Source organism: Rhinatrema bivittatum, chromosome 3 (assembly GCF_901001135.1).
Source record: "Rhinatrema bivittatum chromosome 3, aRhiBiv1.1, whole genome shotgun sequence".
NCBI classification, from domain to species: Eukaryota; Metazoa; Chordata; class Amphibia; order Gymnophiona; family Rhinatrematidae; genus Rhinatrema; species Rhinatrema bivittatum.
Window position 1 is genome coordinate 262293230 of NC_042617.1, and position 26193 is coordinate 262319422.

General features: G+C 43.8%; 1 protein-coding gene across 4 annotated transcripts in view; it reads right to left on the bottom strand.

The window, feature by feature from the left end:
• PTPRK (protein tyrosine phosphatase receptor type K) overlaps positions 1–26193 on the bottom strand; it is a 1381492-nt gene that overhangs the window by 371219 nt on the left and 984080 nt on the right. For all 4 annotated transcript variants that reach the window (XM_029594541.1, XM_029594542.1, XM_029594544.1 and 1 more), the window contains exon 8: positions 10518–10820. In XM_029594541.1, coding sequence (XP_029450401.1) covers positions 10518–10820 — 303 coding nt within the window. The remainder of the gene's footprint in view (positions 1–10517; positions 10821–26193) is intronic.

Consider the following 26193-nt stretch of genomic DNA (forward strand, 5'->3'; position numbering starts at 1 on the left):
ATAAGCCTGTCATTGGTTCAGGGCAAAATAGTAGAAGCTATTCTAAAAAACAATTATTCGCTAAATAGACAGACGTGGCTTCCTAGTGAAGTCAACGTGGTTTTAGGCAAAGGGAAGTCCTTCCTTGCAAATCTATTAGCTTTTTGAAAGTGTAAATAAACCTGTATATAAAAGTTAGCCTGCTCATATAGAGGTAGATTTTAAAATTGTTGCTCGCTCAAAAAATGACCACATATGCACATATGCAGCCACGCATGAGCAATGCCGATTTTAAAAAGCCGTGAAGTATTTGCATATATAAATTGGTACACAGGTCAAAAATAAGAGGCAGGAAAAGGGGTGGGACCAACAGTTACATGTGTAACTGCATTTTAAAAACTGAGATTGTGGCGCATGCTGGCTTATCTGCATAACTACTGCTCCAAATGAAGAGCAAGTCTGTAGCTCTCAAGTTTTAGGGTTTATAGGGCAGGGTGAGGGGTCTAGGTCAACTAGGGGGCATGCAGGATGAAGAACCAGAGGGGTCTGAACACCTCGATGTTAACTGGGCAAACTGGTGTTCTAACTGGAAAAACTGGGTTGTTCCTCACACGAGCATGTTTTAAAATCTGCCTACACATGCGCGCAAAAGCCAACAAAGACCTATGGAAAACACGTACACTAGCTGAGCTTCAGTAATCTCAAATTTAGGAGCATATTTATGTGTGGTTGATATATTTATTTGATGTGATGTGATTCTGATTTGTTTTGATGTAAACTGCTCTGATCAGTTTTCTATTTGTGCAATATAAAAAAAGCTGAGAAATAAATAACTATTTTTAAACATGTGCAAACGATATAAATTCCAGCATATCTTTGCTCTTGTGTCAATATGCATGTGCATGGGTCACAGGCACATTCATTTTAAAATAAGCCTGATAATGTATTTAGATTTTCAGAAAGCATTTGACAGTCTCCCTTGAGAGGAGACTCAGGAAATGAAAAAGTTATGAGACAGGAGGCAAATGTATTATTCTGGATTGGTAACTAGTTTCAAATCAGGAAACAGAAGGTAGAACTATATGGTCTGTTTTCCCAATGGAGAAAGGTTATTATTGGACACCACAAGGAATGGTACTAGGACCTGTACTGTTTAACATATTCATAAATGATCTGGAAAAGGGAGCAATTAGAGGTGATCAAATTTGCAAATCACACAAAATTATTCAACTTCGAGCAAAATTTCAGGTTAGTTTGGGCAGACTTCCAATGGAGAAGACGACTCCAGTATTTTATTCCCTCATGGTCTTTGATAACCAGAGATTCTTGGGTATTAAAGATAATACAGTAGAGATGCCATTTAAATTTCAAATCTTTCTTTTGGAGATAAGGGTATTTTCTCAGGACAAGCAGGATGGTAGTCCTCACATATGGGTGACATCATCAGGATGGAGCCCAATCACGGAACACTTTTGTCAAAGTTTCTAGAACTTTGATTGGCACCTACTGGGCATGCCCAGCAATGCACTGACCCTGTATCCAGCAGGGGTCCCTCTTCAGTCTCATCTTATAGTAAAAGTACATGCGAAAAATAAAATAAGAAAACGTAAACGAACCCAACTCCGCGGGGTGGCAGGCGGGTTTCGTGAGGACTAACATCCTGCTGTCCTGTGAGAACACCTGTTACAGGTAAGCAACTCTGCTTTCTCACAGGACAAGCAGGATGGTAGTCCTCACATATGGGTGAGTACTGAGCTGAGGATGCCCGAGCAAAGCATCAAATGCACCCAAAGACATGCAACAGGCACAACAGGGGTGGAAATTTGGTTAGGAGGGAATACTAAACGGATCGGTGGAAGGATCCTGGGAAGTTAAACTGAAAACAAGTTGCGTATAATGGCCAAAGATGGAATCCTGTGTGCCAGCCTTATCTAAGCAATGATGGGCTGCGAAAGTATGGCGAGAACTCCAGGTAGCAGCCTTACAAATATCAGCAAGAGGCACCGATCGGAGGTGTGCTCCTGATGTCGCCATGGCCCTGACCGAGTGTGATTTGTAGCGGAATGCCTGCATGTTGGTAGCAAAAGGAAATGGATTCCGCCAACCAGGAGGCGAGGGTCTGCTTTCCCACAGAATTTCCCAATTTGATGGTACCAAAAGAAAACCAAGTGAGTGGATTTCCTGTGGGCCGACGTGCGGTCCAGATAGAAGGCTAGAGCAAGTTTGCAATCCAAAGAATGCAGAGCCTGTTCTCCTAGGTTTGAATGGGGCCTGGGAAAAAAGGTAGGTAGGATAATAGATTGGTTAATATGAAATTCCAACACTACCTTCAGCAAGAATTTAGGGTGAGTGCAGAGCACTACCCTGTCATGCAGAATTTTAGTGTAAGGCGGGTAGGTAACTAATGCCTGTAATTCACTAACTCTGCGAGCAGACGTGATCGCAAGAAGAAAAACTACCTTCCAGGTGAGATAGCGGAGATCACAGTGGAGAGGCTCAAACGGAGGTTTCATGAGCTGTCCCAAAACCACATTAAGATCCCAAGCAGGGGCAGGAGGGCACAGTAGAGGTTTTAAATGGAGCAAGCCTCTCATGAAACATGATACTAAGAGTTGCGCTGAAATGGAGATATTTCCTATACCCTTATGGTACGCAGACACTGCACTAACAAGCACCCTGATAGAGGAAGTTTTTAGGACTAACTCTGACAGGTGCCAGAGGTAGTCTAGGAACCTTGCAGTGGAACAAGTGGAGGGGTCTATGGACATGGAAGTACACCAGACCGTAAACCTCTTCCATTCAGAGCGATAAGACCTTCTCGTTGAAGGCTTTCATGAAGCCACAAGGATTTGGGATACCGACTCTGAAAGGTTAAAAGGTTGGAGTATTAACCTTTCAACATCCAGGCCGTCAGAGACAGAGCTTGGAGGTTGGGGTGACGCAGATACCCTTCGTTTTGAGTAATTAGAAGGGGATCCTTCCCTAGAGGAATGTGTTGTCATACTGATAGGTCCTGGAGGATTGGAAAACACACCTGGCGTGGCCAGTGAGGGGCTATCAGAATCATAGTAACATAGAAACATAGAAATGACGGCAGAAGAAGACCAAACGGCCCATCCAGTCTGCCCAGCACGTTTTGCACTTTTTTTTTTCTCTCATACTTATCTGTTACTCTTGGCTCTTAGTAACCTTTTAGTTCTATTTCCCTTCCACCCCACCATTAATGTAGAGAGCAGTGTTGGAACTGCATCTAATCATTACGCCCTTGTCCCTCCGTAACTTCACGAGTGTCTTCGATATGAGTGGAAGTGGAGGGTACGCATAGAGGAGACCGCTGGCCCACGAGAGGGCAAAGGCATCTCTTGGTTGCGAGTGGTGACTGCGAATGAGAGAGCAGAAGTTGCCTACTTTGTGGTTGTGGACAGATGCAAAGAGGTCTATTCAAGGGTAGCCCAAATGTTGGAATATCATGTCCGCTACCGTGGGGTTGAGAGACCACTCGTGTGGATGGAAAGTTCGACTCAGCTTGTCCGCCAACACATTGTCCACTCCCAGCAAGTAGGGTGCTTTGAGGCACATCGAGCGGGAAAGGGTCCATGCCCATATCTGTGCAGCTTCCTGACACAGGAGGTAGAATCAGGATAGCTTTGTTTGATAGGCAATCCTGAAAGGCCTTGAGGGCATACCTGATCGCCCGTAGCTCCAGGAAATTGGTGTTTGGGTTCCTCTGGAGACCAGGTTCCCTGAGTCTGCAGGTCACCTACATGTGCACCCCACCCGAGGTAGGATGCATCTGTTAAGATAATTTGAGGATCTGGAGCCTGAAATGGAAGGTCTTGAATGGGATTGGAGTGGTGCATCCACCAGGCTAGTGACAGACAGAGCTGTTTGGTAACTTGGATAATGCTGGACATTGGCTGACAAGCTTGAATCCACTGGCATTTTAAGGTCCACTGCATTACTCTCATGGCTAGGCGAGCCATCGGAGTGACATGCACCGAGGAAGCCATGTGACCCAACAGTATGAGGAAGTGACGAGCAGTTGAAGATACTCGAGTCTGTAGTTGATGCGCCAGAGATGTTATGGTGAAAGCGCGATCCTGGGGGAGGAAGGCTTTCGCCTGTATAGTGTTTAGGTCGGCCCCTATAAAGGATAGGGTTTGGGATGGAACTATCTTGGATTTGGGATAGTTGATTAGAAACCCTAAGGCGATCAGGGTTTTGATAGTGAGATGCAGGGAAGTTAATGCGCCCTGCTGAGTCGGAGCCCTTATCAACCAATCGTAGAAATAAAGGTAGACATGCACACCCTGATTCCTGAGGAAGGATACGACTACCACCAGGCACTTGGTGAATACTCGTGGAGCAGACACCAGGTCAAATGGTAGTACACGGTACTGGAAATGACAAGGGCCAACCAGGAATCGCAGGTACTTATTTATTTAAGGGTTTTTATATACTGAGGCACGTTTGGAACATCACCTCGGTTTACAATAAAACGTAACGCAGCAACAGGCTTTACATAAAACACGTATAAATAATAAATGGTATCAGGAATAAAACATTGCGATGAGATGGAGTAATTGAGATGTGTGTGTAAGCATCTCGGAGATCTAGGGAGCATAGCCAATCTCCTCTTTGTAGAAGAGGAAGTAGAGAGCCCAAGGTTACCATTTTGAATTTTTCTCTGTGCAAAAATTTGTTTAGTGTGCGGAGGTCCAGTATCGGGCGTACGCCACCTGACAATTTTGGTATTAGAAAATACCGGGAATAAAACCCCTGCTGGGAGAGGGGCACGGGTTCTATTGCTCGGGATTTGAGGAGGGATGAGACCTCCTGTTCAAGCAAGGGAGAGTGGCCGGACGTCCCCCACGTCAGCCGAGTTGGAGAGTCCGTTGGAACAGTCAGGAAATTTAGGTGGTAACCCTGAGTGACTACTGCATGTACCCAGTGGTCTGTGGTGACTGTATGAAGTGGCAGAGCTGACTGCTGACTGGTGTGGATGGAAGAGGAGGTTGGCTTACACTTTCTCTAGGAAGGAGTGAAAACCCTGTCGCTGGTCAAGGCTGAGAAGCTGGATCAGACTTTTGAGGCCGAGTCTGCCTGGATTGACCTTTTTGGTAAGGTCTGAAAGAGCATCCTCTAGAAGCCAGAGGATAAAATTTCCTTGGCTTGTAGGTCAGCCGCTTAGTCACGTCTGAAAGTTCTCTTAGGGGTGGAAGGGAACTCAGATGGCACAGAAGAAAACTGGCGCAGCGTTTCATGGTGGTCCTTCAACTGCGCCACAGTTTCTCGGATCTTTTCCCCGAAGAGATTATCGCCCACACAGGGTAGATCTGCTAACCTGTCTTGGACTTCTGGTCTTAAGTCTGAGGACTTGAGCCAGGCCCATCTTCTTGCACTAATTCCCGCTGCAGACATTCTAGAGGCAGTGTCAAAGATATCACATGTAGCGCGGACCTCGTGCTTTCCAGCATCTAGACCTTTCTGAGCCAGAGAATGAAGTTGAGTCTGGAGTTGCTCTGGTAAAGAATCAGAGAAGTCCTGGATCCGTTTAAAAAGGTCTCTGTTATACTGGGTCATGTATAACTGGTAAGAGGCAATGTGAGATATGAGCATTGAGCCATGGAAGACACGCCTGCCAAAAGCATCCAGGGATTTTTGTTCCTTCCCTGGAGGTATGGAGGAATGACGTTTTGAACGTCGTGCCTTCTTCTGGGCTGATTCAACAACCACAAAGTGATGATCCAACTGTGACTTTTGGAACCCAGAAGCTGACTGCACGAGATAGGTGGCATCCGTCTTGCGGTTGACAGGTGGCACCGAACATGGGTGTTCACAGTTTCTCTTCAGGAGATCAAGCAAGAATTCATGTATAGATATAGATATGATTTCCTTAGGAGCATCTAGAAATTGGAGTACTTCCAGCATCTTGTGCCTAGAGTCCTCTTCCATCTGAAGCTGAAAGTGAATGGTTTCAGACATTTCCTTGGTGAAATTAATAAAAGACATATCTTCTGGTGGAGAGCATAGTCTTTCATCTGGGGAGAAGGCTCTCATGGTAGATCATCTGTATCCTGGGACAAATTATCAGTCCAAGAATTATAGGGCTGATCTCCAGCACCTAGTGGGTCTCCAGCAGGGAGAAATGGTGCTAATCCAGGCCTAGGCATCGACAGCATCGATGGAGGCACCAATGGAGGCACCGAAGGGACCGGCGACATCGATGGACGAGTCGGTGGTAAGATCCCAGACAGTGGAATGGGTATTGGTGTTTCTTCATCATCCGATGATAATGGAATTGGTGTAGAAGGCACTGGACCCACTGGTGCTCTTGGTTCCATCGGAAGCAGGGCACCGATCAACACATCCAGTCTACCCAGTAGCGGTGTGCGTGCTACGGGAATCGGATCGGTGACCGGCGCCGGCATCGATGGAGGATGGAAGCCCTGAAGTGCTTTACTGATGGCCTCTATGATCATCCGATCCAATTCCACGCGGAAGCCTGGGGCATGGAACCCCGGCACCGGAGTAGGAGGCAGTACTAGCGTAGCCAGAGGGTCCACCGGTGAAGGTGGAATTGCGGATCCCGGCACCACTGAAGGTGGGGAACACCTCGGTGACCCAGTTACAGAAGAAGATGGAGCCTTTTTTGGACGGGGCTTCTTTGTTGGTGGCTCTGTCGACGTCAATGCCGAGGATTTGCCTGGATCGATGGACAGCCTTCCGATGCCGGTGTTGACGCTTTTCACGATGTTCTCCTCGGTCCTTTTCTTGAGGAGGAAAGGAGGCAATCGACACCTTTGGAATCGTCGATGCTGGTCGAACAGCAGTGGTGTCCCAGTGCTTGTGAGAGGTCGATGGCACCGGCTTGGACGACGTTGAAGCCATCGATGGAGTTGGGGTTTTTAACTGAAAGAGAAAAGTCCATTTTCTCTAAACAAACCAAACTTGGACCAAACACATTTGGTCCAAGTAAGGACATCGTGGTCGGACCCCAAACACATAACACAGACCCCATGCGGGTCAGTGATGGACATTGTTCGAGTACAGTCGGGGCACCGATGAAAACCTGATGCCATGGCTCCAACAAAAATGTAGCCGTGGTGCGGTCGATGGCCGGTAGGCCCCAAAGGGATAACTCGAAGGGAATTGACCAAAACAAGGGTAAAACTTTACCTTTCGATCATGGAGTATCAATATCGATAGGGGGACCCCTACGGGGTAGGATTTTTTTCAAAATTTTAAAAGAAGTTCCGTGAGGAAAATTCCTGTCAAGAATCTCAAGAGAGCTCCTTAACCCGCGTGGCTACTGCTGTGCAGAAAAAAGAAGACTGAAGGGGGATCCCTGCTGGTTCCAGGGTTAGTGCCATCCTGGGCATGCCCAGTAGGTGCCAGTCAAAGTTCTAGAAACTTTGACAAGTGTTCCGTGATTGGACTCCATCCTGATGATGTCACCCATATGTGAGGACTACCATCCTGCTTGTCCTGTCAGAATACCCTTATGTCCAAAAGAAAGATTTGAAATTTAAATGGCATCTCTACTGTATTATCTTTAATACCCACAAATCTCTGGTTATCAAAGACCATGAGGGAATAAAATACTGGAATCGTCTTCTCCATTGGAAGTCTGCCCAAACTAACCTGAAATTTTGCTCGAAGTTGTAGGAAAAAATTTTGGTTTGGTTTGTGTGTGCAAATATTTAATTTATACTCTCTCTCTTTCTAACCCAGTACCTGAGTTGCTGCTCTTGTTCTTGCTGAGGGCAGGGTTGCTGAACAGAGTAAGCTTGTCTCCTTCATGAATAGAAGTTACTGCCTTTTGTAGTATTGAGGGTGGGTCTTCCAAGAGACAGAATATTGCTCCATCATTGGGGCTAATAAAATCAGGAGAGTAGTACAACGATCTTTACAAGGTCTACTATTTCTTTCACTTTTTCTTTAAAAAGAGTATCCTCCATACATGGGACAATAGCAAGATTTTCCAATGTATAACTTCAGATAGCCCTGAAGCTTAAAGTCAAGCTAATCTTGCTTCAATGGCTATTGCTGATACCCTGGAAGAACTGTTATATGTCTCACAGGCTTATCTGATTTGGTATTTACCACATTCTTCAGTTTTATGGAAAGTTGGCATGAAATGTTGTTTAAACACTGATAGACGTTGGGAGATATCTTGTAGTTTTTGTAGGCAATAATACATATATTGTACTAAGTGCAATAGATGTGCGGCTATTCTGGAACTTAACAGACGATTGGAACACTTGGAGGAGTATTAGAATGAGTTTTTCATATTTTTGCCTTTTTTAAAGCTGATTCTACAACCACTGATTGGTAGGACAGCTGGATTTTCCAATGATCTTGACAAGACTGAACTTTATTTTGATTTGTGTTCTCGACAGTGGCAGAGCTGATAAAGATGCCTGCCATATCCTTGTCTGAAGCTCCCCATTATAGTTACTGACTTCATAAAGAGTGACATCTGTTCCAATGATGGAAGAGGTGGCAAGTCAGTAAAATCATTTTATTTTTACAAATTCTGACCACATTCTCCAAATCATGAGATAGTGGTCAGCTGCAGGAAAGGCAGTGGAAGAACTGTCTGATTCAGGAACCAGAATTGGTACTGGGAAGCTTGCAATGTGCAGAGGACAGCACCGGTAAAATTTTAGTGTCGAGCAGGAATTCCAACAAAGGGGATCGTCTCTTCACCTATCGGCATGTAGCGCACACATTTTGATGTTGAGGCACTGGATTTACTGTCATTAGCCTCATCAAGATTTCTCTGAGTCATGGTGCCAATCGGGAGATGACTGCACTTTTTCTGATTTAGAAGATGACTTCTAAGCTGAAGAATGATTTACCTTAACTGCAGAAGTAGATGCTTGAGAAGAGCTCCAAAACTCTTTCAAGGAACAGTGCCTTGACTGTCTGACCCTTAGAGACCTGGGAGCACAGACAGCACAATTTTGCATGTCATGGGAAGGCCCAACACAGCAAATATCTGTCACGCTAATCTGACAATAGTCATTTTGAAAGACTGATGCCAAACCAAACTCTATTTGAAGATAAACATTTTTTTTTAGAAGATTCGAAAAATAATTAAAAATTAAATAAAAAAACCAAAGGGGCAGATTTTAAAACCCCTGCGCGTGCCGGCGCACCTATTTTGCATAGGCTGCCGGCGCACGTAAGTCCCGGGGCTTTCGAAAAGGGGAGGGAGGGGGCATGTCCGGGGGCGTTCCCGAAACGACGCGGCGTTTCAGGGGCGTGTCGCGGCGTTTCGGGGGCGGGCCCGGGGGCGTGGTCGAGGCCTCCGGACCACGCCCCTGGGACCGGAGGACGGAGCAGGGCTGCCGGCGACGCGCGCAAAGTTACGCCTGCTTTCAGCAGGCGTAACTTTGCCAACAAAGGTAAGGGGGAGGTTTAGATAGGGCCGGGGGGGTGGGTTAGGTAGGAGAAGGGAGGGGAAGGTGGGGGGAGGGCGAAGAAAAGTTCCCTCCGAGGCCGCTCCGAAATCGGAGCGGCCTCGGAGGGAACAGGCAGGCCGCGCTGGGCTCGGCGTGCGCAGGTTGCACAAATGTGCACCCCCTTGCGTGCGCCGACCCCGGATTTTATAAGATACGCGCGTATCTTATAAAATCTGGTGTACTTTTGTTCGCGCCGGTGGCGCGAACAAAAGTACGTGCGCGCATATTGTTTGAAAATCTACCTCAATGTAAGTAAAAAAAAAAAATACACCAGGGAAGACATGACTAGCAGCATGAAGAGATTCAAAAAACATGCTTTTACGTTAGTGGAAGAAAAAGGACTGAAGAGACTCATGAAGCTTTTCAGAGCTCTGAGAGAGTTTTTGTGTCTCTGCGCTGTTGGATGGCATCATCCACTTGTATACCTAATCTTAGTCCTGCTTGTTTACGTAGAATAAACAATTTTTTCGTGCTCACCAGACCTCAAATCACAGATAAAATAGCTTCATTTAAAATCAATCTCTTAGAAGGAACAGGGTGCTATATCAGTGTGCACCTGAGAGTAGTGTTTCAAACATGGCAACTTCTTGAATGAGCTGGGCTGAAATGCCATTATATACAGGAAAGTGGGAAAAAATGGTCTTCCCTTCATCCCAAATTAGCAAAACATATATGTATCAAAAGCAGCTTTTGTGGCTTCGATTCACTAGTTTCATATATTTTTAACTTCAAAAAAGCATCTTTACCAAATACAAATAATCCATGTTTGCATTAGCACAAAGAGTTCTGTCAGTCATTGACTTTGTATCACTGTGCATGTCTTCACGCGCTTGTGCTGCAGAGGTGTTTTCACATAGCCCCGCAGGTCTACACATAAAAGCACGTGGCACAATATATAATACACAGAGGAGGAACAATTTTAGGCAAATGGAGCTGTCTTTGGCAGATGAATAAAATGTGCCACCCAAGAAATGGTATATACACAAAATGCATTAGCTGCAAATATACCTAGGGTCCCTCTTTGTACATAAATTCAACATAAATCGATAAATCAGCATATATACTTACGGTCTTCGTCTGTCTGAATAATAGTCTCCTCACTCTCCTTCCTCCCTTCTGGATTGGTGAGGATCATTTTAAGACTGACATTTGTGTATGGTGGCAGGTGATCTACAACATGCTGGGGTGCTTTAGGATCCATGTCCAGACAGTCTGCTTTGCTCTCACTCTGACCCCAGAAATAATGATAGCAAATGGTGACATTGAATGTGTGGCAACGAGTGATGTTGTAGCCCAGCGACTCCCAGTCTACTGCAATACGCCTTGCCTGGATCTCTGCAATCTTCAGGGTTTTTGGTGTTCTCATTGGCTCTGTGAAAAAAGATAAATGAAAGATAAATGAACAAAAATAAGCACAGCTTTGTCCTCCACACATAAATAGTGCAAACACTGGAACTTATTCAAGGTGCTGTGTTCTAGGATGCATCTCCTGTAGAGAGACGTAGTGGATAGATAGAAGCCACAAAGAGACAAAGCAGCCAGCTTCCTGGTGGGTGGTAGTTCTTTAAAAATAAACACATAAAATGAACAGTGGTGGCCAGTTGCAGGGTGCATGTGCACTGGGTTCTGGAAGGTGCCATGATTTGTAACCCTAAACTAAGGTCTCTAGTTGCAATGGCTGGGGGAAGGGGGAAAGCAGCACTATGGGGAAAAATCCCTAACTAGTTAAGAATGAAGGCTCATGCTACTATATATTTATTTATTTTATTTAACTTTTTTTTTTTAACATTAGGAACCAGTTTGAACTGAGAAGGATAAAACTACTGAGTCAAAAAAAAAAAAAAAGGGAAAGGTTGCAGTGGAATCAGCACAATGGGGTTTCACAAATTATTTTTGAATCAGTGTTCTATTCAGAGAATTAAGAAAAAAAAAGCCATATACACACACACACACAATGGGATTTCGTGAAAACACATCCAAGATGAACATGAGTTTAAGTTACCAGGATAGATAGGTTGTAATCATATAGAAAATTTACAAATTGTTATTAGGCATTTCCTTTTCTATGCATAAGTTTAGATTATATATTGTATGAACGGTATGGTGCGGGATATGAATGAGGAGTCTATTGTCATTTATGGGTGGGTGGGAAATATTCAGTACCAATGTGTTTTTGTGTGATACACATATAGGTTGTTGATCATCATTCATTTCATGTTATGTGTACTTTTGAGAATTGTATTTTATTAGAATGATGCAGGATATTGCTTGACATAGGTATTTGATTAGAAATCTTTTTTGTAATAAAAAATTTTTGTAAATCATTTTTTTTGATTTGTTGACATTATTATTTTGTGTTGGGTTGTAATGAAAGTGCTTTTGTCCCATTCTGTTGAGAGTGTTTTTTCTATTTAAATTAAGCACTGGTTATTAATACATATTGCCTGATTTGTTAGTTTGCTTTGTATATATATGTGTGTGTTGGCTTTTTTTTCACGGAGTACTGTGAAAACTAAGTACTGACACCTTTCCCTCCATCAGTTTGATTTGCCCTGGGGTCTCCTAAAAAAATGTGCATCCTGTGCCACCTCTGTTCACCCTGTGTCCTCTCTTTTGCACAGAGCAGAAATATGGGGAAGAGACACTATCTGGACAGGCAACTAGGGGAGAGAATAGTACTGATATTTAGTCTCTGGAGAAGGAGAGAGGAGATTCAGCCCGCCTGCTAGGAGAAGAGAGTCAGAGAGAACCTTGGGTAGGAAAGGAAGAGGGCACATTTGTAGTCACTTATTCTGTATGGTCTATCCATGTTCTGTCTGTATGATCAAGGTGAGAAATTTTGCTAACGTATAGTTTCTGTATAGTGATCTGTAGCAGTCTAATTTGTTCTGTTTTCCCAAAAGAAGGCATATTAGCCCAAATATTCAAAGGCCCGTGCACGTAAAAAACAGAGGTTATGCATGCGGTCAGGCCTTGCGCGCACTTGCGCGCATTTTAAAAGGGCCCAGCCATGCACATAATCCCTGTTACGTGCAGAAGTGCCAGGTCTCTCCAAAGGGGAGGGACGGGGCAGTAAGTAGAAAAATACAAACATTTTGGGTAGATAGGTAGGGGTAGGGATTGGGGTGGAGAGGGGAAGAGAAGGAAGGTTAGGCGGGGAGTAGGAAAGTTCCCTCCCAGTCGTCTCCTTAATTGTAGTGGACTGGGAAGGAACTGGGAGAGGCCCGATCGTGTCGTTGTGCGTATTAATGGAAAATTCAACCCCCAGAGTGTGCTGCCCGCACATGCGCGCGCGGATGTTAAAATCTGGTGCGCAAGTACGCGCGGCCATCAGATTTTATAACATGCGCATGCTGGCGCGCGCATGTTATAAAATCAGCGCATCCATGTGTGCATGTGCCAGGAACCATGCGCATATGGACAGCCATACACTGCTTTGAAAATCGACCCCATTGTGTTCTTAATATTTGCAATGTCTATTTATTTATTTAGAATCATTTAAGCACCGCTTATACAATGGTAGCAGGTCTAAGTAGTTTCCAGGAAACATTCATAATTGATAAAAACATAGAAACAAAAAACAAGTCAAATCATTAAAATTCAAAACAAGTTCACATTGAAGCGGTCGTCAGATGAAAGTCAGTTATAAGCCTCTTGAAAAAGGGGAGGAAAAGGGGCGAGGCGATCAAGCTGCTTGCAACTTGCCAAATGCTACCGAACATAGATAAGTGCTTAATTTTTTCTTAAATTTATTTGAATTACTTAGGAGCCCGAGGTGATCTGGGATCGAGTTCCAGAGTACCAGGCCAGCGACTAAGGCGGCACGCCTTCTTGTAAGATCTAGTTTTGCCAATTTAATTGAGGGAATTTGTAGAAGGTTTTTGTCTATTGAGCGAAGATGATATCAGTTGATACATTCAAAGAGAGGAACAAAACCAAACATTGGATGATTTGTATAAGAGTTTGTGATGGGTAACCAATGCAATGTACTGAGAATTGGAGTAATATGGTCTGTAATTTTTATGTTGAGAAGACGACAGGCGTCAGCATTCTGCACTAGTTGAAGTGGGCGAACAGCAGTGTCAGAAAGTCCTAAATACAGTCCATTATAGTAATCCAGTCCCTGTTAGAATTAGAGCTTGTAGATGAATCGGGTGACATCACAGGGAGGAATGGCAGCCTGAGAAGGGAGCTCCTGAGCTAACATCCGAGCGCATCGCCCTCCACACTCTCCTTTTGTTGGAAATAACGAGCAGCGCGACCATTCTGGACAAACACCCACATGACTTCTAGGAAAAAAGACACTGATCTCAGCCGATACTCCTATCTTAAACGCGGAGAAGAAACGGGAGGCCTATCAGGGGGAGAAGACACGGCAATGGCGGGCCTAACAGATGCTGAAGAGGTGATCCCATCAGAAGATATAGACTCGCATTCCTCCTCAATGCCTACTAGAAGTGAATTCCGCAAATGGTTTACAGACCTGCACGCTGATATGAAAACTAACAAGCATGAAATGTTGGAGAAATTCGCAAAAATGAGGGAGTAAATTGCAGAGATTGATCACAGAGTCGACAAATGCGACGTAAGACTGGATGCTCAGGCAGAAAAGATAGAGAAAATACAGTCCCAGTGCGAAAGGTTTTCAAACTTGGAGTCCGAACTGCTAATTAAAATCGAGGACCTAGAAAATAGGTTGAACCTGCGATTCTGCGGAATCCCCGAAATGGAGGTCTATACAGACTGCCACGAGGTAGTCACATCTATAAGCCACTTTTTTCTCTCTAAATCGGGGGAGGGAGATCAACTAGCCTCTACTCCGCTGATTGAATTCGAGAGGGCGCATAGGACCCTGGGACCACGGCAAGAGAACCTACTGAGAGACAATCACATGCTTCCTTCGATTTCCAGTAAAAGAAAAATTTTACAAGCAGCCAGGAAGCGGAAATCATGGGAATAGGGGTCCCACTCGATTTCAGTGTTCACTGACCTCTCTCCAGGAACCCTCAAGCGCCGGCAAGAATATGGACATATTACCTCATTGCTTAGACAGGAAAACTTGCGCTACCGCTGGCTTTTCCCAACGGGATTTCAATAATAAAAGGACTGTACCCAGTTGGGCATAAATTATTTAGAGTAACATTATCATAGTCATGGAGCCAGGACTCAGAGATTAAAACAGCATCAGGTCTGAGAGTACAGATTAAGTCATGAATAATGGGGTCTTTTTTCTTGATAGACTGAACATTAAAAATCAGGAGTGAGATGGAAGAGAGCACTAAAACAGTTGATTTTAAAGTTGGAGTAATGGCAATTAGAGAAGTTCTATGGACAGAGGAAGCTTTACGGTGATAGTGGTTAAGACTACCTTATCTACCATTACCAGATATTGTACAGATTTCCATGATAAATAGTATGCTCAAAAAGGCTTAGAGCAAATGTTAACAAAAGGCAGAAATTTAAAAGGTAGTACAACCTGTGTAGGAGACGTTATGGTTGAGTCTCAACAGGCTGGCGGCTGTTGTCATTTCATAGGCTCTGCAGTCAGTTGAAGGGGGAAAGGCCTTAGATGGTGGCCCCTTTTCATCCTATCTACCAACCCCAAATGAGTGCCTTGCCAGTAAGTACCAATACCATTTTTTTTCTGATAAAAAATACACATAGTAATATGTGTGTGTATATGTATATATATATATATATATATAGTGTGTGCTTATATAGATGTTTATTTGAAAAATATAAATGTATAAATACTGGATGTAATTATGCTGATAAATGAAAAATGCAAAAATGTGTAGCAAAATTTAGCTTTGTCTGTTTTAATTAAAAAAATGTATACAATTGGAAAAAGTATAAAATCGTTAAGGTACTCAGCAGCGGCAAATTCATCACTAGCAATTTCATGACTGATAGCATGCACCCTATTTATTTCCTCCAGGCTTGATCTCATCCATGCCGTTTTAATCAGAGATCAAGAAACACAAACTATAAATGTAAAAATGTTAATTAATATTATTTGAGACTGCTGAGGGCAGATGAGTGCATGGAAGGGCACAGTTAGTAAATTAGCCAATATATCTTTGTGGAAAAGAATCAACATGCCCTGGATTGTGATTTATCATTGCCACAGAGCTATGCTCTATACCAATTATGCTAACTGCATTACTTAACTGGCAGTTGCAGAAATGGCGCAGATATTAATTAGTACTTATTATTATTGTAATGATGCTGTTCATCAAGGCAAGAAAATCAAGAATATGTACAAGGTGTCTTTTCAATGTTTACATGATATACTATCTCCCATCCCACTACTTTTTGTCATTGTGCCAACTCTTAGTTGGTAGCAGGCATTCCCTCGCCCACACTCATGAACTCCATACATATGAATTTCCAGTCAGCTGGGAAATACTAAGACAGCATGAGAGACACCCAGGGCTGCCATAGACACAGAATATAACAGCAAATGGGGACCATTAGACCCATCTTGTCTGCCCAGTTTCATTCTTAGTACAATACCATTGATCTCAGGCTCTCTCTTCACAACCAGGGATCCTCTGTGCCTATCACAGGCTTTCTTGAATTCCATTACTGTTTTTGTTTCTACTACCTCCGCTCCATGCATTTACCACTCTTTCTATGAAGAAATATATTCTGATGATGCTTCTCATTCTATCCCCTTGGAACGTCATACTGTGACCTCGATCTAGAGTACGAGTCCCCAAAACGTGGTCCTCAGGGCTGCAACCCAATTGATTTTCCAGGATTTTCACAATGAATATGCATATGATCTAATTGCATACAAATTAATCTCATGCAGATTCATTGTGAAAAACCATGAAAAACTTACTGGGTTGTGAAAAACTTACTAGGTTGCTGCTGCCCTCAAGGAGCAAGTTTGGTGGACCCCTGTTATACAGCATTTTTCCTGTGGAAAAAAAGTTTGCTTCCTCTTCATGATTTATATATTCTTTCAGGTATCCAAATGTCCCTATGATATCCCTCCCATTTCTCCTTTCTTCTAAGGTAGTCATATGTAGATTCTTATTCCCTCATCTTATATAGCCTCTTTCTGGACCATCTCTAGCCTATTTATATCCTTTTGGAGGAATGGGTTCCAGAAATGGACATTAGGTGAGTTCTTTCCAATGACCTATGCAAAGGCAGTATCATCTTTTGTTTCTTGGGTCTCTATCTATGCAACCTCATATCCCTTGGATCTCGCCACCACATTATCACATTGTTTCATCATCTTAAGATCATCCCAAAGTCTCTCCCCTTGATGGTGCATTATTAGTATCTCACCTCCCATTGACTACTGCTGCCTTGGATTTCTACATCCCAAATCCACAATGCTGCTCTTTATATTGAATCGTAACTACCAAGCACGCAATTCCTCTTTGAGCTTTGTTAGATTCTGCCTATTACATTTGGGGTGTTCACTCTTGTGGATCTTACTATGATCTGCAAAATAAATACACACACACATATATATATATGTAGATATATATAGATAGATAGATATATAGATATAGATATATCTATATCTCTCTATATATCTATATATATTACACACTCTGAACAGAATGGAGCCCCCAAGATAAATCACTGAGGCACTTCAAAATTCAATTTACCATTACTACCCTCTACAGTCTATCACTTAACCAGTCTGTAATCCAGTGAACCACATTCGGGATCCCCCATAGCCTACTCAGTTTATGAGCCTCCTATATGGGGATGTTATCAAAAGATTTGCTGAAACTACCATTAATCTCTATTCTGCTCCCCACTGGATTCCTTCCTCATGAAAGACTAACTTTTATAGTTTAAACCAAGATTATTAAACCATGAAAGACATGGGCTATTATACCAAAACAATTCTATAAATCTTTACACCCTCAGCATAACCCACATTTGCTTGCTGAAGACAGAAAAGCAAATTCTGGGTTGCACTTTACCCCCATGTCTCTTCCCTGGTTCTCGGTGAAAATTCAATCTAAGCAGAAATAAATCAAAAAGCAAAAGATGTTTGTAGCTCTGATCGACCTCAGTAACTTTCATTTATCAGGTAAACATGGCAAAGTGCAGAGACAATCAGGAGGAAGCACAAATGGGAAATCCAATTTGGTATCCTCGCTTCATGGTATTTGACACACAGTTCTTGCAATACATAAACGTAATCACCTGGTCTGAAGAGCATCAAAGCTAACCGAAAGAAGAAAATCATACCTCTTTATAGCAGTGACAAAATCAATCTTCCTGCTGCCTTTCCCTATCATTCCGAGTACAGAAATGCACAAATATGAAGCAGAGCAGGTGCACCATTATCAATCATAAAACAGATCCTCCGCAACCCATGATAGTCTTTCTTCATGAAACCCCACAATGCACAACAGTCTTCTTCCTTGGGTAATAAACAGCAGTCTCCCCTTTCTCTCCATGTTAAAGGCTTGACTGAAGACACAGAGTGCGATTTTGCTAGAGTATATAAAGCACACCATTCCACAATTCCTGTAACTATCTTTACCTTTATATTTCTTGTAAATCTAAGTCTCCTCCCCAAGGATGTAATTTTTTTGTGGCGGGAGGGGGAGGGAACAAGAACTCAATTGTAATGAAGCAACAGGGAAAGCCAACTATCATTAGCAGAAAAAGAAATGGTAATATTGCCTGTATATAGGTCACTTGTGAGTCCCCCAATCTCGAGTGCTGTGATCAATTCTGGAGGCTGTAAACATCAGGACGACATTGAGAGGATGCAAATGGTTCAGAGGAGAGCAACTGAAATTATAAAAGGCCTGAAAAACAAAGGCTGCACAGAGAGGCTTATTGCACTCAAAATGTATGCACTGGAAGAAAGAAGGGAAAGGAGGGGCAGGGGTGGATGTGATAGAAATATTTGACAGGCTTCAATAAAGTAGCCTCGACTATTCCAACACAAATGAACCAGTCACCTAATTCAATTAATTCAATGTAAAAAAATACCTCCTATGGGTGGGATATCGGCAGTTTCCCAAGATAGGATCGTGAAGACAGACTACCCTTGGAAGAGCTATAGCAAATAGAGTCTTCATCGTTTCATTCAAGATTTTTTCATGTTTTTAGTACATTTTGTAAAAAGAATATAAAAATGATTGCTTACTTAAAAGCTTGTGCACAAGGGATGATCGTTAAAGCAGTGTGCTGTGCTGGTATTGGCTGGGATAGAAGGCAGTTTTCCAAGATAATACTGGGAAGCCATACTACCTTTGGAAGAGCTATGGTAACCAGCGACTTCATTTTTAAAGTTGTGCACAAGGGATGATCGCTGAGACAGTGTGTTGTGCCGGTATTTGATTAAATTTTGGGATATTCGGCCAATTTTGGCAAATACTGAAGGCAGTTTATCATCCCATAAAGCAGGGGTCGGGAACCTTTTTGGCTGAGAGAGCCATGAATGCCACATATTTTAAAATGTAATTCCGTGAGAGCCATACTAACTACAACCTCCCACCCTCCTAACTCCCCCAAGACCTACCAAATTAATTTACTATAATCCCCTACTCTCCTGACGCCCCCAAGACCTGCCAAATTAATTTACTACAACCCCCCATCCTCCTAACCCCCCCCCCCCCCCAAGACCTGCCAAAAGTCCCTGGTGGTCCAGCGGGGATCCGGGAGCGATCTCCTGGACTTGGGCTGTCGGCTGCCAGTAGTCAAAATGGCGCCGACGGCCCTTTGCCCTCACTATTTCACTGGGGTCGACCAATGGCGGTGGTAGCCCCTGTGACATAGTAAGGGCAAAGGGCCATCGATGCCATTTTGATTACTGGCAGCCGACGGCCCTTTACCCTTACTATGTCACAGGGGCTACGGCCGCCATTGGTCGACCCCAGTGACATAGTGAGGGCAAAGGGCCGTCGGCGCCATTTTGATTACTGGCAGCCGACAGCCCAAGTCCAGGAGATCGCTCCCGGACCGCTCCTGGACCCCCGCTGAACCACCAGGGACTTTTGGCAGGTCTTGGGGGGGTCAGGAGGGTGGGGGTTGTAGTAAATTAATTTTGGAGGTCTTGGGGGGCGTCAGGAGGGTGGGAGATTTTGTTAGATTTTTACTTTTTTATTAAAGATTTGTCTGCGAGCCAGATGCAGCCATCAAAAGAGCAATATCTGGCTCCCGAGCCATAGGTTCCTGACCCCTGCCATAAAGCAATGGTGGTGGGATATACAGAATAGCCTAATCCATCAACTTGTATGATACCAATTTAAGAACCTGCAATTTATAGATTACGAAATTCTTTCTACAGCTGCATATGTTTGACATTGGCGATAAGAGGTGTTGAGTCACTGTTCTCTATTTTTCTACAGGCTTCAATAAAGAACAAAAAGGTGACATTTGCTATAGAGGACAAGAGATCATGATATGAAGTTGCAGACAGGAAGACTCAAAAGAGGCATGAAAAAATACTTTGCTGGCAGGGTAGTGGATGCCTGGAATAGTCTACGAGCAGACACAATGGAAATCATAAGTTCCCTCTAAGCAGAGCATGTGAGCAATTGCTCATTCATTTTGAGGCATCGCTCACAGGTTTTACATGGTCATTCACATACATTTTTCTTTGTGCTATATACAGAAATGCAAAACTAACACTAGCAGTCAAAAACTGTTGGTTTAAAAAAATTGTTGCTTACATGAAAAAAAGTTTGCACACACCTAAGTCCCTTCTTGGAGGGAGCATTGGTTAGTGGTTAACCAATGAGGAGTCTGATGTTTCTTAAAATCAGGCTACCTAATGCTGTGAAAAATAGTGGTCTTTCCAGGAATACATAATGGCTCCTCCAGATAAGCTGAAAATGACTAATTTGTATTCAGTACTGTGTTGTTTTTTTCCTCTTTGGTTTAAGTGTGTGAAAGTTGGTGTCTTTTGAAATGCATTTACAGCTAGCAAAAATGCTTGATATAAGGAATGAGGAATCACTTCCACCCACCCCATTTCCTGTTTTTCTTAAATAGATTACCGTATATGTTTGGCAAATAATTCAAGTCTTTCAGTTTTACCCAATTAAATAAATTGGTCCCTGTCTTCACTTAAACCTCACCTGTTAAACCACCTTTGAGACTTTAAATCTTTTTCCGGAGTCTCCCCAAATGCTTATTTGTCTTGTCTGTCTTAACTAGATTACAAGCTCCACAGAGAAGGCTCAGTCTCTTATGTGCATCTGCACAGCATTGCATACAGCTTGTAGAAGCCATATACATTTTTAGTAGTAGAAAAATTTGAGTATGCTTAGGATAGACACAAGGGCTCTATGAGAGTAAAGTTGGATGTGGAGTAAAGGCGCAGTGTGTAACAGGTAGGTGAAATGAGGGAAGGGGCTTTAGTGTTTGCTCAGACATATGAAACTTTAAAGGGCCAAAGAGGGGAGAATACCCAGCCAGTGTACAAAATGTGGCTGCGTGCCTGCATAGGATTTCAAGAAGTCTGGGGTAACCGGCATGGAGCAGCCATGTTTGGAAAGGCTAGAAAAGACTGCTGTGATTTTGCAGCAACACCTGTGAACAAATTAGCATTTAGTTTACATTATTTAATTACAAAGCTATTTATTTTAATGGAAATGTTTCAACTATTTTCATTTAGAACATGTTTTCTATGCTAATTTTGCATACATCTTGTTAATTTGCTTTCTATTCTCCATTTTGGTTTTGTTTTTACATTTCCTTTCCTTTACACCCTTCCCCTCCCATCCACACTATTCATTCCTCTTTCACATGCTTTCTTCTTTCCTTCTCCCTTCCACCTTTCTTCCCTAATTGTTTCCATGGCACATCCTCTACCTCCACGCCCCTGTCCACCCACCCACTGCATTTAAGCTTGCATTAGTCAAATATGGGAGGCATAAACTGGCCACTCCATTTTCCATGATCTCATGGCAAGGCACAGATTCTCTGGCTGCAGAACTATGGGAAACTGAGAGCCCTGGTTATCTCTCTGTATTAATTTCACTAAGTTTACTTTGTGCTATAGGCCTGCACCTACCTTCCACTGAAATCAAATAAAAATAAAACCTCGCACATGCACTCATGTGACGTGGAATTATTCAGCCTTTCTAAAAACCGGACAAATTTCTTAGGATGGCCATTGAAGCATCTATACAAGACACTCCCTTGAGAAAATCCGTACTGAACTTACTGGGGTAGATCTTTAAAAAATACGCGATCGCGTACTTTTGTTCGCACACCAGGCGCGAACAAAAGTACGCTGGATTTTATAAGATACGCGCGTAGCTGCGCATATCTTATAAAATCCGGGGTCGGCGCGCGCAAGGGGGTGCACATTTGTGCAACCTGTGCGCGCCGAGCCCAGCGGTGCTGCCTGTTCCCTCCGATTTCGGAGCGGCCTCGTTAGGAACTTTCCTTCGCCCTCCCCCCACCTTCCCCTCCCTTCCCCTACCTAACCCACCCCCCCGGCCCTATCTAAACCCCCCCCTAAATTTGCGCGTGCCGGCCGGCAGCCCCGCCCGTGTTGCGGTCCCGGGGGCTGGTCCGGAGGCCTCGACCATGCCCCCGGACCGGCGCCACGCCCCCGGGCCCGCCCCCGAAACACGCAGCAGTGTTTCGGGAACGCCCCCTCCCGCCCCTTTTCGAAAGCCCCGGGACTTACGCGCGTCCCGGGGCTATAGGTGCGCCGGCGCGCGAGGGCTCTGCGTGCGTAAATCTGGAAGGATTTACACGCGCAGGGCTTTTAAAATCCGCCCCACTATGTTTAAAAGGCCATTCTTCCTCTGCTGCTCCTCCTCTGGGCAGGGCAGGGCCGGGAATAGCTGTTTTGCTGCCCTGTGCAAATTATTATTGTGCTGCCCCCCACTTCACACCATCTTCCCACCACCACTGCTGGATTCCACTGGAACTCTTCAATAGTTTTTCTTTTTTTCAGCAATAATTTTGAGTGTCTTGATCCCATTTATAGGGGGCTGTTGTGGCAGGGTTAGAGCAATGCTAACAGATTCCTGTTGGGTGAATCTGGAACACTTGTTCCCTACACCAGTACTGAGCAAGCATTCATTGGAAGGGAAGAGAAGGACTGTTCCCATGAAAAACTATAGTAATTTACTCTCAAAACTCTCTACCCACAAACCTCTACTACTACCCACAAACCTCCGACTTGAACCTTGTACCATCAAATTCAAAAACAAATTAAAGACTTGGCTCTTCAAACAGGCTTACCCAGATTAGTTCCCTTGCGCCTTTAACCCTTTGCTGCATCAGTACGTGATCTCAACCTATGTATAAAGTTATGTCACATTGTTTACTTGTTATTTTATACAGTCTGTTGGTCTTGTTTGCCAGTTTCCGGCTACTTCTCTCTTGTTCTCTGTAGTCCCATCCCCGGTACCTGTTTGATGTATTTTCCACCTTCAGTTCTGATGTAAACCGGTATGATGTAACCACTAATACCGGTATAAAAAAAAGCTTTAAATAAATAAATAAAATATACTTAAAAGCATTATTCAAAAACAGCCACACTCCTAAATTTAGGTCCCTAAATTAAATGCTTAGGAACCTAAGTTCAGCTGAAAATAAGCTTCCTATGCTTTCAGATGAAAAGTCACCTAAATTTAGGCCTGCTATTCATTTGCCTTGATTTAGAGTCCTAAATTAGGTGCCTAGAGCTAAAAACCAAAGCTAAGCCATAACTTTTTTTCCTTGCCTTTACTCTACCCCTGTAGCCATCCATATTTTAGGCTCCTTAAATGTAGGATTAAACTAAAACCTTAAAGTCAGCCCCAGTTATTTTTCATAAAGGCCTAAAGTTTAACACAAAATATGTCAGATCCAATACAAAAATCTTAGGGATGCCAGGTATGTCCTGCAAACAAAAGAATTAATTATGCACCAGAAAAGTCAAATCAGTCAACAAAATTCTGCAGTTCCCAAAATGTAAATTCAGTATAGGAGGCCCTGGTTCATTTTGAACTAAATACCATAATATTTTACATAATAATTTCTTTCAGATAAAATAGTTCTCACCAAAACTCTCCTGCCCCCTTATAACTCATAATACAACAAAAGTATTCAAATTTTGGTGTTAACTGAGTAACTGCAATGCAAACTCTTTTCACTTCTAGGTACTCTTATGAAATACAAAATCCTCTTAAATTAAAAAAAAAATAAATAAATAAAATCACCCAGCACCTACGAAACAAACCTTCCATACCAAAACAACAAAACCTTCCCTGGGAAAAGGCAGCACAGCAAAATTACACCGGGCCTAGAATACTAATACACCTCTTACTGAGAAAACAGAACAAACTGGACTGCGACAGATCCCTACATGGAACCTACACGCTAGCAGAATCCCTCACTTCGGTCACACACTCAACAAGATAAAACCTCCCCTGGTCCTCCTCCATTGCACCGCCACCCCGATATCGGCCCCTATCAGCTGGGCTGCTAGCAGGTTGGGTGCTGCTCGCAGCTGCGCCGCATCCTCCGATCTTGGCCCCGATCATGCTGGGCCGCGAGCAGCTGAAACTCTACTCCTCCTCCTTGCCGCCACTCGTTGCCATCAGTCCCATAAGGCTTGCGCGCCCCAGGCCCGGGCCTACCTTGCCTAGTGGTTCCACCGGCCCTGGTGCTTGTGTAGAGGACGACGACAAATGGAGCTGCTGTTCTTCCATCACTGCACACGGCACTGACCCAACTCTGGAATGAGATGTGGCCCCCATGGAGTTGCTGCCCTTTGCAAATGCATTGTTTGCAGAATCTGTAGCACCAGCTCTGCCTCTGTGGCAGCCAGATCAGCAGCAGTGGGGCTAGACTAGAACAGCGGTTTTCAACCAGGGTGTCATGTGTCGCGAAGCACCAGGAAGTGTATTATGGCCAGCTGCAAGTTAAACCTGCTCTGCCGGCAAAAATCTTCTCTCCGTCTGTGCAGGACGATGATGACTTCCTCTACTCTTCTGGCAGGGCGGGACTCCTACACTCCCAGGAAAACATGCTGACGGTACCAACCAGGTCCCCACTGCGTGTATAGGCTGAAATTTGAATTTTTGCTGCCTGCTGCCACTGCCGGAACAGTTAGCAATTTAGGTAAACTTTATGCTCCATGTGCGAGAATGGAGGTGGTTCTTGTGAGGGGAGGTGACTAGTGGGAGGAGACCAGCCCCAGCACGAGAGATGAGAACATGAGCTGAAATTTAGACCAGAATCTGGGGGGAGGGAAGGAGAGGCAAGGGTTTGAAGAAACAGGCAAACGGAGGCAGCACTGCAGCGCTTGAACCAGAAGTGGGGAGTGGAAGATACTGAGCAGATTCCATTTTGCCAGAAGCACTACAGGGACAAAAGCTCATGCCTCTGGCTCCTTCCTACCCTGTGGCCTGGTGAAGAGGCACTCAGAGTCAGGGGAAGGCTAGAGAGAAGGGTACTGGCAGCAATAGATTTTTGCTCCAGAGCTATTGCTTGATTACAGATTCACAGGCTACTTATGCGACTACACTAATCTTCCAATCTGACATGAATATTGGTGGCAAGGAGAGGGGCTAGGATAAGAGAGACTGCTTGTGGGAGAGGTGTCTGGGGTGTGTGTGTGAGAGAGAGAGAGAGACTGGTCAGGGAGGTGACTGGTATGTGAGAGAGACAGATGGATTGGGGGTTGAATGGTATGTGACAGTCTAGTCGAGGGATGACTGGTGGGTGAGAGAGAGACTGATCGAGCTGGGTGACTGGTTTGTGTGAGAGAGAGAGAGAGGGACAGGTCTGGGGGATGGAGGGAGGAAGGAAGGAGAAAAGATATGGAGAAAAACAGTTGGTCGATAAGGACGCACCAAACTAGAAGTAAATTCAAACCGCCTAATATGATCATAACATACTGTGGGAAATATGCGCTTGCCAGCAAGCCCTTTCATCAGGGTTTAAACACTAACTTCCCTTCTCCCTGACATTTGCCTGAATAAAAGCATCACTTGTGCTTAAGTCTCTGCCTAGGAAAGGATACCTGACTTCATGTATTTCTCTGGCTTATAATTAATCCTGTTAGCCTGAAAGAGGGGCTGGGTGTTCCCTAGTCAGAGGCAGGACAAAGTCAGGAGGTATAGATTTCAGCAGCCAATGAGATGATCCGTGCACACCCCCTGAGCCAAAACCAATAGTGTAGGGACTCGTCTGTTGCTATGGGGAAAGTAGCCAATCATGTAATGACACATCATCTGCCTTTGTATGAATGTACAATAAAGGAGAGCGCCAAAGTGTGCTCCAGTCCTTTTGCTGCCTGCGATGAAAGCTGCCTCAAGTGTGTTCTATGCCTCCATATTCAACATCTACAAATTTAACTTACACACATAGTTTATTGTATTAAATTGTTACCGTACTATGATGGCACATGATTAAGTTGTAAGCTATACCACTCTTTTTTCATTATCGTGCCTTACTGTAAACCATTGTGATGGTTTTCTAACTTAACGACGGTATAGAAGAGTTTTTAAAATAAATAGATAAATAGATAAATAAATAAATAAATAAATAAATAAATAAATAAATGTCAGTTGCCCCCTACAGCTACTTCACTCTTCATTGCCCCAGGTACAAACTTATGGACTGATTTACTGCGTTTTTTTCTCCCATCCTGTGCTTGTAGGAAAAATGCTTCATAAATAAGGCTCTTGACTATAAGACCCCCTGGGGGAAGGAACCTACCAAATGTACCTAAATTTTTAATTCACCTGGGGCTCAGACCGCATTATAAATTGGGGTTAATATTTAAAAGCAGCTT